At 40.9% G+C, this 12,928-nt stretch overlaps 2 protein-coding genes across 5 annotated transcripts in view; both read right to left on the bottom strand.

Annotated features, from left to right (window-relative positions):
* The window catches only part of PPM1E (protein phosphatase, Mg2+/Mn2+ dependent 1E), a 192,264-nt gene extending 187,779 nt beyond the window's left edge, over positions 1-4,485 (bottom strand). For all 3 annotated transcript variants that reach the window (XR_012328401.1, XM_033848124.2, XM_073797201.1), the window contains exon 1: positions 3,779-4,485. Coding sequence is in view for 2 of the 3 variants with exons in the window: in XM_033848124.2 (XP_033704015.1) it covers positions 3,779-4,221 (443 nt within the window). In the remaining variant the exon portion in view is untranslated. The remainder of the gene's footprint in view (positions 1-3,778) is intronic.
* A 2,834-nt stretch (positions 4,486-7,319) lies between these two features.
* Positions 7,320-12,928, bottom strand: part of RAD51C (RAD51 paralog C) — a 53,715-nt gene continuing 48,106 nt past the window's right edge. The window contains exon 8 of one of the 2 annotated variants that reach the window (XM_073797840.1): positions 7,320-8,517. In XM_073797840.1, coding sequence (XP_073653941.1) covers positions 8,442-8,517 — 76 coding nt within the window. In that variant the 3' untranslated portion in view covers positions 7,320-8,441. The remainder of the gene's footprint in view (positions 8,518-12,928) is intronic. The other variant, XM_073797841.1, reaches the window with a different exon arrangement.

Here is a 12,928-nt window from a genome sequence, read left to right as displayed (position 1 = left end):
CGTAGCCTAGCCAAGGTTATTCATATCTGCTACAAGATCAGCTGTAAATTTTATTGGCAAATTATTTCAAAGCTATAAAATATCTCACCTCCACCTTTTCAAAGAGATTCATTAACCTCAGAAATCCTAATATTATATCATTAGAAAGTATTTATTTTAATCTCTTGGGGGGCATTTTAGTTTAAAGGAGTAAAGGAGATAATTTTTATACTAACAGCTAAAGGTTCCAAATCATTGGAATATTTTATTGACAAGTAATAGACTAATTCAGTGATACAGTTCTAAAGTATTGCATGAATTTATTATTGATTCTTAAGGTTTAATTAGTTGAAACAAAATTGTTTAAATGGTCCTTTAAAAAAAGTATTTAGGGGGGCTCCCTGGTGTCGCAGTGGTTAAGAATCTGCCTGCCAGTGCAGGGGACACAGGTTCGAGCCCTGGTCTGGGAAGATCCCATATGCCACAGAGCAAGGAAGGCCGTGTGCCACAATTACTGAGCCTGCGCTCTAGAGCCCGCGGGCCACAACTACTGAAGCCTGCGCACCTAGAGCCCGTGCGCCTAGAGCCCGTGCTCTACAACAAGAGAAGCCACCGCATGAGAAGCCCGCGCATCACAACGAAGAGTAGCCCCCGCTCACAGCAACTAGAGAAAGCCCAGGCAGAGCAACAAAGACCCAACGCAGCCAAAAATAAATAAATTAAATAAATTTTTTTAAAAAAAGTACTTATAGTCCACAACAGACATCTTTCTCATCCAAGGGGATTTTTACCATTTTGAATTATTTTTCTTTCAAAATGTTACATGTTTATATCTAGCAGAGAAATATCTAAGTACATATTTCCTATTTTGAAGGCTAACGGCAAAATTCTATCCCAAACACTGAAAAACTTTTAAGTTGCTAATTATAACCATATTTTGTCCATTCAAACCTTGATCCTTTACTTATCTAAGTAACTGCTTATCTCAAGCTAATCCTAAACTTTGTGTTTACCAAAATGAAGAATGATAAATATATCTGTTCTTATTCTAAAAACTCTGAGAGAAGCAAAATAGTGAGAAAAACATTCACTATATTTTTAAAAGTAAAATTTCAGCCAGTGTATACATAAACAGTATTGAGAAGGTAAGCACCCTTTTTTTCTTCAGCGAACCTCAGTCTGTTTAGCAGTTTCATACTGTATATTTCTAAAATACTAACAGAAAAAAACACGCTAGAAACTTATGAAACTGTTATTATACGCAGTGTTATTTTCTTCTTACATTAGTCCCAACTGTGAAATTGGTGAATATATATTTCAGGTAACTTCATTTAAGAATTTTACCACTATTTGACAAGCATGACAGAGCTTTTAAAGAATATTAAGAATTCCCAAAATAAACAGAGTGGGTATTTGAGAAAATATTTTGGGAAAAAAAAATCTTCACCTCCAAATTAGCAATTCCAACATATCCCTAATCAGAATTATTTCAAAGTATTTCCTAGGAAATTTGACAACCCAACATTTCAAATATGTCGGAGAGTTCTGAGGTTCAGAGATTATGGAAATGTTGGAATCATTTGTACATAATTTGTCATTTCTGAATCTGGATCCTCAGTTCTCTCATCTGTAAAATAAAGCGAACAGGAAAATGATCTATCTCTCCAATGTTCCAGTCTCGATTCTTGTGGCTAAGTGATATGATTTTCCTTTATAAATAATAAAATAAAAAATAAAAGCATTAAAAGTATGTGTTTTTAAACTGTGAGACTTTGGGGTTTGTTTGTTTGTTTTTAATCTGTTAAGGACCTTGAAGATACTTTACATAAACAAGCCAGCCATTTTATATCTGAATAAAAATAGGTTAATAGCTTCTGCACAAAACAGTATATATGATGAAATCTCTGATTTAAGGTGAAATAATGTTTTCCAACTTTAATTTTGCTAGTTTTACTTCAAATCTAAACTTCTGTTCTCAATCAGATGGCCATTTTATAATTTAAATACTTTTCTAGTTTATACGTGTATTGAAAATCTTGCTTCCTTTCCATGTGGAAAAACACACATCTACTTACCATCATCTTTTATATAGATTTCATTTTTTAAAAAACTTTGGCACATGTTCAAAGTTGTTCTAAAGTAATGACTCTTTTTTTAAAAATGGACCTTCTCTAATATTTAAATGTGTGTTTCTTTAATTCTGCAACTGCATTTGTAAAGGTAAGAACTGTCAAAATAGAATTAGTCTGATGCTGAGATACACCCTTCCACTTTGGTAAACGTTTCCGTTTTATTTTAAGCAGGAAGTCTTAAGTGTCTTTATATAGTATTAAAAATGACATTTCATACGCCTTTTTCTATGATACTTTACAAACACTAGGAAGAAATACTCTAAGATGTTAATACTGTTTATATCTGGGTAGTGGTATTACATGCCATTTTATCTTTTACATTTCCCCAAAAGCATTATTACTTTGGTAACCAGATAGTATTTTAAAATTAAATTTTAAATAGAGTGTAAAGTGTGGGACATCAACACAGTTCACTTCTACAGCAGACATTTAAATACTTTTTCCCTACTGACAAGCCTCTGTTTTAACAGGAAGAGTGATTTGATCAGGTGTCTGTTAGGTTGGATAAAGACAAAACATTTACTTTACAGGTCCTTCTCTTAATCTAAGTTTTTGAGAAGATCCAAGAAGTGAATTTAACTGCAATGAATCTTGCAGTAGTAAACTTTCTGAGGGGTACAGAGTAACACCTTTCATTACAACTATCAGCAGAATAGGGAAAGACTCCCCAGGTTTACCAGTGTTCTCGGAAACTTGTTCGTATTCTCCTTTGTCATTATTTCAGAACAATTCCATTTAGAAAGAAAAGCAATTGTAAACTTTCTATTTCAAGCCCATAAAAACTGGGATGAAACGAAAAGCCTTGACCTTTCTATTTTAGACTTTCATCTGTGTAGCTAAGCCACCTGCTTTCTCTCCCCTACCCCATCTACTTAATGGACTGAAAATACTGCACCTAATTGCAATTTTATCAAACCAGCCAGAGTTTTCCATTTTAACGAATTACAACTGTCTTTCACCTGAAGGCTCGCATGTAAAATTTTGCTCACTCGTCCCTCCCAATTCCTTCCCACCTCCCTCAACTGTAAGTTATCAAATGTCGTTAGACGAAGATACTAGGCTTCCATGTATTAAGCCATCTATACTTTCAACACCGAGAGCCCGACAGAAAATCTACTCCAGTCTCTCCTCCTGTGGATCTGGGGCTGGGATTATCATCTTTGTTGCGGTTACGCAGGAAGCACCTAGCAGCTCTGCCTAGAAAGGAGTCCCGTCTCTCCGCCGCCAAACAACACGGGACTCAGGCTGGGAACAGGCAGACCCGGGTGGGAAGAAACCTCCAGGAGGAAGAAGAGAGCTGGGAAGAGGGAGCTCTCAAGACTGGAAGGAAGGACCTTGCAAGGCACGAAGGGTAAAGGGTGTGTGAAGTGGAGCAAGAAGTGGGCGGCAGGGGAGAAGCGGGAAGCAGGGGACGGCGCCCGGCGGAAGGGCGCGGGGGGCGGCTCCCGGGCCGGGTAGGAGGCGCGGGGGCCGCGGCTGGCGTGGGCAGCTCGCAGACAACAGCCCAAGTCCGAGCAGCGGGGGCGCTTTCAACCGCGCCAGGCGCCAGCGTTGGGGGGGGGGGGCATGAAGAGCGGAAAGAGCAGTTTGAGGGGCCGAGGGAGTCGCGTCGAGGCCGGCGAGGCGGAGACAGCGGGCCCACCCCCAACCAAGCCCCGCTACTTAACTATTTGTAGAGCTGCTGCAGGCACAGGTCCAGGCTCTCGCCCTCCACCTCCTCGCGGGTGATGCGCTCCGACAGCGGCCGCGGGAGCGGGGGCAGCGGCGGCAGCTGGGGCTGCGGCGGCGGTGGCACGGCCGACTGCCCCCGGGCTGCCGCCGCCTCTTCCTCCTCGCCCTCCGCCGCCACCACCTCCTCCTCGGGCTCGGGGTCTTGCTCCTGCTCTTGCTCCCCCTCCTCCGTCGCGGCTACAGTGGCCGCCTCCTCCCCGGGTTCCTCAACCGAAGCCTCGGGCGCCTCAGCCGCTACCAGTTCGGGCTCGGGCTCGGGCTCCGACTCGGCTTCGGGTTCCGGCTCGGGCTCGCCGCCGCCGCACGGTCCGCGAAACTCGCCCAAGAATAGCTCCAGGAAGCGCCGGTAAGTTTTCTCCTCGGGGCTGCAGCCGGCCATCGCTGCTCATGCCCCGGAGCCGACCGGGAAGTGGGTGGGGGAAGCCCAGGAAGGGGAGGGGGCTGCTCGCGAGCCTCGGGATCCTGCAAGGGCGGTTAACTGCCGCACCGGCACGAGCGATCAGCACTAGGTTCCTCGGAGAGGGCTCCCGCAGGCGTGCGCGTCGCCGAGCCCGGACGTGCGCGGCCCGGGGGCGGGGGCGGAGCGCGCTGCCCCTCTCTGGTCTGGAGGGAAAGTTGGTCGCGGGCGCGCGCGCGGGGTCCAGCGACGGCCCACCCTCTAGCCCTACGAAGAGCTCAGCCCACGCTGCCTAGAGACTGTCGCCATGGCAACCGGCTCTAATTAAGAATTTCAGGTTCCCTCCCGTCGAGTCCGCGGAGTCGAAAGGGCACTCGACTTGTCCCCTCTCCAACTCTGAATGTCTTCATTGTATGCATATCCTAACCTGAAGTGGATAAGACCGAACTAAGACATCTCCAGGTCTAGCTGTTGGTTCCCACTTGGATTCAGTTTTCCTTATCTGTCCTGCCTTGCTTTAGGGTGCTTATCTGTTGAAAGATACCACAGTGTGAACACCTTTTGTTGTTGATGACACTAATTTAATAGTTTGCGGGGGGGGGGGGGGAAGGCATCCAACACCTACCAAGTGGTAGTTTCCTTTGCCTACATTCTCTCATTTGATTCTGTGAAGAAAGTGGTGTTATCCTCATTTCTCAAAAAGAGGAAACAGGATTAAGTACACTCCTTTTTTTTTTAACATTTATTTATTTATTTGGCTGCCCGGTCGCGTGCAGGATCTTTTAGTTGCGGCAGGTGGGGTGGAACCCGGGCCCCCTGCACTGGGAGCACGAAGTCTTAGCCACTGGACCACCAGGGAAGTCCCTAAGTACATTTCCTCTTTTCAAGGTGTCAAAGCCATGGCATTGGAATTAGAACCCAGGTTGTAAGCTTCCAAAGCCTGTCTAGACCCTTTTTCCTGTACTCTTCTCTGCCTCTGAAGATTCCACAGTGTAATAATATGTCTATAAAGCCTTATTTTTAAAAGGCTTTATAGTTTACGAGTCATTTTCATCCCTTTAATCCTTACAATAGTGCCTCAAGTTAGAAGATACTACCATGATTCCATTTTATAGATGAGAAAACTGAGACTTAAATACATTGCGACTTTGCTCAAGGTCACACGCAAGTGATGTAACAAGGACTAAATCCAGGTCTTTCCACTGCAAAGCCATCAGTTTTCCAGCACACCAAGACACCCTTCTTTAGTGTCTGTGTAATATATATTAGACTTTATTACATAATATGTATTTTTTGGTACATTTTGTTTGCTCTTCTTCCCCATCCCCCTGAGCCTTTTTCTTTTGTAGATTGAAACTGGAAGAACTTTAAATTATTCTAATTTTCTTACCAAACTACACACAAACCTACTATTTTTAAGCCTTACTGAGGGGGGTGGGAGAGGGAGAAGCTGTGTTGTTATACAGCTGTATAGATGACAGCATCATTACTGCATACTGCCATGTCCACGGCAACATACAATTCAGCAAAAATATAGTGATTCTTTCTCTACTTTGAAAAACATGTTCACAAAATATCCACCCCATCCTCTCCATTTATTGTTTCTGGGTTTCAGTTGGATTTAGGGTCTGAAATACCATTTCTAGTCAGTTATTAATGGCAGGAGGAGTCTCCCTGCCAACTGTTTTCATATAATACTGTATTCTAAATCCCTGACGTGATACCGTTATTTTAAGAGTAAATGGGTTGATCTCACTAATGTACATTATGGCATCATGTAAAATAGACATCCATTCTCTCCTAGCTTGAGATTAATTAATACACGATAGAAAGCGTATAGTGAGTAATGCACATGAGTCCTCTGTAACTACTTATTTTTGTCTCAAAAGTAAATGGAAAGACCTAATAAATAAGTCTGTTTCCAGACAAGCTAAATGTATTTATACGTGTTTTGTTTAAAACATCACCAGTGTAGAGCAACTTCTTTATGAGATGCCAAGATAGTCTCTAAATTCCTCATTTGTCTTTGTTTTCAATCCACCTGTTCATTTCCGTTTCAGAATGTCTAGAAAAGATTGACAAAACTTATAAGGCTGCAAAACATCAAAATGTCCACAATTTTACATTCCAGCAACTATTTAATATCTCAGAATTTGACATGATGACATTTAGTTCAAGAGTACATAGCTGTCAACTGTAACAATTCACATCAAGCTACACCTTCCTATTTTGTAATGTAGTTGCCCCCCTCACCTAGGTGACATTCATTTGTGACATTAATTTATGACTCAACCCACATATCAAAGGGAAGTGTTATATGTTGGGGAAACATTACTACTAAAAGAAAAAGGCTACACCTCCACATTACTATAAATGAGAGGTGTGTTTGCTTAGTTTAATAAAGATATTTCTTTACAAAAGATCAGTATGGATCCTATTGCATCCATTTGACAGAGTAGCTTTGCCAGAAGGTTGCTGACAGCAGTGCTGGGATCTCAGAGCAGCTGTGTAAGATGATTTTGCCATCGTCAAGAAGTCTTTTTAGTCATTATTTTGCATTGCTTTACTTTCCTCTTCAGTTCCTCTCCTCTTATACTTCCCTAATCCCCTTTCTTGCTGTCTATTTTAAAATATTGAGCTATAAAAGACATATGTATTAAGTGTTTTTAAGTTGTTTTTTTTTTGAGATTTGTCATAAGAATTGTTCTCCCTCTAACCCTTAGCTCTTTGGAGGAAATGCACATGTTCTTTCATGGACATTCATTGTAATGATGATATTTATAATATTAAAGAGGGGAATTCCCTGGTGGTCCAGTGACTGGGACTCAGTGCTTTCACTGCCAAGGGCCCAGGCTCAATCCCTGGTCGGGGAACTAAGATCCCACAAGCCGCACAGTGCGGCCAAAAGAATAAAAATTTAAAAAATAAAAAAGATTAAAGAGAATTGTTGAGTTGGGCAGTTTCTTATATGACCCAGTAATCCCTCTCCCAAATATTTACCCACAAGAAATGAAAACACATCCACCAAACACATACACAGATACACATCACCAAAAAAACCTTGTATATAAATGTTTTCAATAACTTTATTCATAACAGCTCAAACTTGGAAATAACCCACATGTCCATCAGTAGATGAACGGATAAACAAATTAGAGTATATTCATACAATGGACTACAACTCAGCAAAAAAAAAAAAATCAACTACTGATAAACACAAAAACGTGGGTGAATCTCAAAACATGCTGAGTAAAAACAATCCAGGCGCAGAAGAGTACATACTCCACGATTCCATTTATATGAAATTCTAGAATAGGCAAAACTATAGTAACAAAAAGCAGATTAGTGATTGCCTAGGACTGATGTGGGGTGGATGATTCATGGCAAAGGATTAAGACAGAATTTTGTGGGGGTGATTAGAATGTTTGATGTCTTGACTGGGTGGTTATATAGGTGTATTTGTCAAAAATAATCAAAGTGTACATTTTAAATAAGTGTATTGTATGTAAATTATACCTCAATAAAGTTGATTTTTAAAGTTAAAAAGAATTGACTACTGTTTAGTCTTTTTGTTCTCATATCCATTCCTTCTCCTACCTTGCTCTCCTCTGTATTGTAGAGATACTGACTCTTTCAAGCTGCATTCACCAGGTGCCTTGACAGCTGACTTCCAGCTGAGATTTGCCCAGTGGGCGACATCGGCAGGAAATTGGAAGGTGGAAGGAAAGGAAAAAAGCCAAGATATTTCTTCCCTGTCCCCTACCTCAGTCCTAATGCTTGCTGCATCTCCTTTATAGCTTTGCTCCCTCTAAACCTGTCCATTGGAATTCCAGCTTTTGTCTGTGACACCAGTCCCTGAGCTCCAGAAACATCATCTTCTTCCATTTGTCCATCAGCCTAGAGATGGTAGCTGGTTTTAGCTTCCTAATCTTGCCTGCTATGGACTGAATATTTGTGTTCTCCAAAAATTCATGTGTTTAAATCCAAACCCCCAAAGTGAAGGTATTAGGAGGTGGAGCCTTTGGGAAGTGATTAGGTTATGAGGGCACAGCCCTCATGAATGGGATTAGTGCCATTAAAGATGAGGTCCGGGCTTCCCAGGTGGCGCAGTGGTTGAGAGTCTGCCTGCTGATGCAGGGGACATGGGTTCGTGCCCCGGTCCGGGAAGATCCCACATGCCGCGGAGCGGCTAGGCCCGTGAGTCATGGCTGCTGAGCCTGCGCGTCCGGAGCCTGTGCTCTGCAACGAGAGAGGCCACAACAGTGAAAGGACCGCATACTGAAAAGAAAAAGAAAAAAAAAAAAAAGATGAGGTCCAACCACCTAGAGGGGTGGGATAGGGAGGGTGGGAGGGAGGGAGACACAAGAGGGAAGAGATATGGGGATATATGTGTATGTATAGCTGATTCACTTTGTTGTAAAGCAAAAACTAACACACCATTGTAAAGCAATTATACTCCAATAAAGATGTTAAAAAAAAAAAATGAGGTCCAAGAGAGACCCCTCTCCTTTCTAAATGTGAGAACACAGTAAAAAGCCTGCTGTCTGTGCCAGACACTGAATCTGCCAGAACGCTGTTCATGGAACTCCTAGCCTCCAGAACTGTGAGAAATAAATTCCTGTTGTTTATAAGCCACCATATTTATGGTTTTTTTGTTTTAGCAGCCCAACCAGACTAAGACACTGCCTCACCTTCCCCTTTTGGCTTTTTAGCTCTTCTATCACTTGTGTAACCAATTTCCTGTATTCTATTCCCTCTGTTTTCTTAACTGGATCTCAATTGACACAATAACAAATAATACTTTAAAGAATGATAAAATATATATATAAAAGAACTTAAATGGACCAAGCTGACATTAAAGCAAGTTTAGGTCTTCAAAGGTACTACTCGAACACTGAGTTTACTTGAAGTCAGCAGTAAATGATTTCCTGGAATTAAAAATTATGAATAGGCTGCTAGTGGTTCAAGGGTAAGGAGGGAAGGATGAATAGGTAGAACATGGGATTTTTAGGGAAGCAAAGACTATTCTGTATGATACTACAATGGTGGATACAAATCATTAGACATTTGTCAAAAGCCATAGAACATACAACACAGAGTGATTCCTAGTGTAAACTATGTACTTTGGTTAATAATAATGTATCGATATTGGCTCATCAGTTGTAACAAATGTACCTCACTAGTGTAAGATGTTAATAATTGGGGAAACTGTGAGAGGGACTTACATATATCTCTGGTCTAGTGCCTAGGCAAATGTTTAAGGCTAGGCCTAATGACGAATGTTATATTGCAAATATAAAACTGTGTAATTTCTCATTCATATTTTTTCAATTGATGGAACGATAACTAATATATAAGTACTTTTTAAGATATACATATTTTTTTATTTATTTTTAGCTTTTTTGGGTCTTTGTTGCTGCGCGGGCTTTCTCTAGTTGCGGTGAGCGGGGGCTACCCTTCGTTGCAGTGCGCGGGCTTCTTATTGTCGTGGCTTCTCTTGTTGTGGAGCACAGGCTCCAGGCACGCAGGCTTCAGTAGCTGTGGCATGTGAGCTCAGTAGTTGTGGCCTGCGGGCTCTAGAGCTCAGGCTCAGTAATTGTGGCGCACGGGATTAGTTGCTCCGCAGCATGTGGGATCTTCCCGGACTAGAGCTCGAACCCGTGTCCCTTGCATCGGCAGGCAGATTCTTAACCACTGCACCACCGGGGAAGCCCACTTTTAAAGATATTAATTCGATTGTGTTGTCAAACTGACTTGTAGGGAGCAAGAGAATACCTGTCAACTGAAAAAACTGAGCACATAAATGTTTTCAAATAAGAACATCTTCCTCCTTTCTTCTCAATATACCCTACCTACATCCTCTACATCCTAGATTAATATTATAACTTTTAAATCATATCCATTTGCTGCCAAAAATATTACTGCTATATTACTGTTTATTCCTCTTCTCTTGATGGCTAATATGTTCATACTGCAGCAAGAGTCCACAGGTGTCAAAATTAAAAATCACATCAGGTAATAACAGGTCCACATGCACTATTTTCATCAGTTTTAAAAAGCAAAGAAGTCCCCAAAACAGGTTCTAACTTTTTTCTTAATGTTTTAACCATTAATGATAACAATCTTTTTTTAATCTTGCTTAGTTCTTTGAGGAATAAAAAAAATTAACTTATTATGACATGCTTATGAAATAGGAAGAGGGCAGGTGTTGATGGTAATTTCTGATGAGGATACTATAAATGGCAAAGATGTAATATATTCCTTCTATAATAAATGGTTCTTCTAAAATGAATTGACTCCAGGGACTTCCCTGGTAGTCCAGTGGCTAAGACTCCGTGCTCCCAATGCAGGTGGCCTGGGTTCAATCCCTGGTCAGGGAACTAGATCCCACATGTCACAACTAAGAGATTGCATGCCAGAACTAAAGATCCTGCATGCTGCAACTAAAAGATCCCACATGCCACAACTAAAGATCCCACACGCCACAACGAAGATCCCGCATGCCACAACTAAGACCCAGCACAGACAAATAAATAAATACATTTTTAAAAAATTAAAAAATAAAATGAATTGACTCAAAAAAATCCACTTCAACATTTTGCTACTAGTTTTCACTTTACAAAAACCAAAAAGCACTTTATGGTGGTTAAAAAAACCTATATTATCTAATTTTTTTTTAATTAATTAATTTATTTATTTTTGTCTGCATTGCGTCTTGCTGTGCGTGGGCTTTCTCTAGTTGTGGAGAGTGGGGGCTACTCTTCATTGCGGCGCACGGGCTTCTCATTGCGGTGGCTTCTCTTGTTGCGGAGCATTGGCTTTAGGCGCGCGGGCTTCAGTAGTTATAGCACGCGGGCTCAGTAGTTATAGCACGCAGGCTCAGTAGTTGTGCCTCACGGGCTCTAGAGCGCAGGCTCAGTAGTTGTGGCACACGGGCTTAGCTGCTCCACAGCATGTGGGATCTTCCAGGACCAGGGCTCGAACCCGTGTCCCCTGCATTGGCAGGTGGATTCTTAACCACTGCGCCACAAGGGAAGCCCTAATTCCCTTTATATATTTACTTAGAATAAATACATGCAAGAATTGAGTGATATTGATCATGTTCTCTTTTAGTCAGCAGATGCCTATTACCCACTCTGGAGCATTCATCAAAAAGTCCAACTGCTTTTTTATTTTATTTTATTTTATTTTGCCAACTGCTTTTCTAAATGAAAAGGAAGCAGACAACTAAATATGAAAACTCCACACAAAGGTGTCTCCTATGCTCAGATAATACCAGACACTTTATTCTTCATTGAGTGTGGAGCTGATGGAATTGAGCCACAGTGACATTTGTGACTAGAGGGGAAGATGGAAACGATTCCATTAACCTAGAGTGCTGTAACATATGGTAATCATAAGTGGTAGAATAGCTGGGTTGGACAAGGGTAAAGTAAGCCATGTGGCACAGACATTACCAATTACCACACATGGTAACCATGCTGATACAATGTAGCTTCTCCAGAAAGGAAATGATTTGGGCATATGAATTGGTTTTCTGGCTTATGAAAGAGTGATTTATAAATGACATATCTGGCACCAATATAGCACATGTGGTTTCCAGTAATTTTGCAAGTTGGGGCTATTAAGATTTGAAGAACCTCCATATACCTAAATGCATGCAGTTATTTGCACAATGCATTGCAGTTATTTGCACAAAGGCAGCAAATCAATATTTATGCAAAATAAACTTGGGTCATTCATATATAAAATTGTTTTTCAAGTATCTTTTTTAAGTGTCACATAAAATCCTGGAATGTTGTATCTCTGAAAAAATAATTTTATGACTGTTTAAGGTATAAAGTTTATGGTCATGGCAAAAGTTCAAGATTACATCTAAACTGTACTGGGAGATGGAATTACATTTGTTCCAAATATTGGCAAAAATATTGATTTTAGAAAGAAACATGATGAAAACTGTGTTTTAAGAAAATTAATATACAAATATTCTTTCAGAAGAAACACTGAAGGCTGAAAGATCAGTTGGGCAATGGAAGATAATGAGAGTACAGAAGAGAATGGTGTCAGTGGGAATGAAGATGAACACAAGAAACTAAAAGACACTCTACAGGAAGATCTGAAATTCTAAGAAGACACCTGAAGATGCAACTTAGGAAGAGCCAGTAACCCACCCAGAGAGGCTCTCAAGTGGCTATTCTGGCTATCTATTGCTGCAAAACAAACTACTGCAAAACTTAGTGGCTAAAACAAAAACGACCTAATAAGAACCTACTGTATAGCACAGGGAACTCTACTCAATACTCTATAATGGTGTGTATGGGAAAACAATCTAAAAAAGAGTGGATATATGTATATGTATAACTGATTCACTTTGCTGTACACCTGAAACTAACACAACATTGTAAATCAACTATACTCCAATAAAAATTAAAAAAAAAAAGAACAACACTACCTGTAACTGGGAGACAAATTTGAAAACGATTAGGACAATTAAAATAGAACATTATAGGTTGAGTGTACAGCACAATAAATAAATAAGTAAATAAAACAAAAAGCACTTTACTGTATTTCACAGCTCTGTAGGTTGACTGGGCTCAGCTAGGTGGTTCTCACTTGCAGGTCTCGTGAGGTTGCAGCCTGATAGCAGTTGGTTAGGGATAAAATCATGGCTAGATGTCCAAGAGACTCA

This window comes from Tursiops truncatus, chromosome 20 (genome assembly GCF_011762595.2).
Source record: "Tursiops truncatus isolate mTurTru1 chromosome 20, mTurTru1.mat.Y, whole genome shotgun sequence".
NCBI lineage: Eukaryota > Metazoa > Chordata > Mammalia > Artiodactyla > Delphinidae > Tursiops > Tursiops truncatus.
Note: the sequence above shows the minus strand (reverse complement) of the source record. Positions and strands in the feature narration are given on the sequence as shown.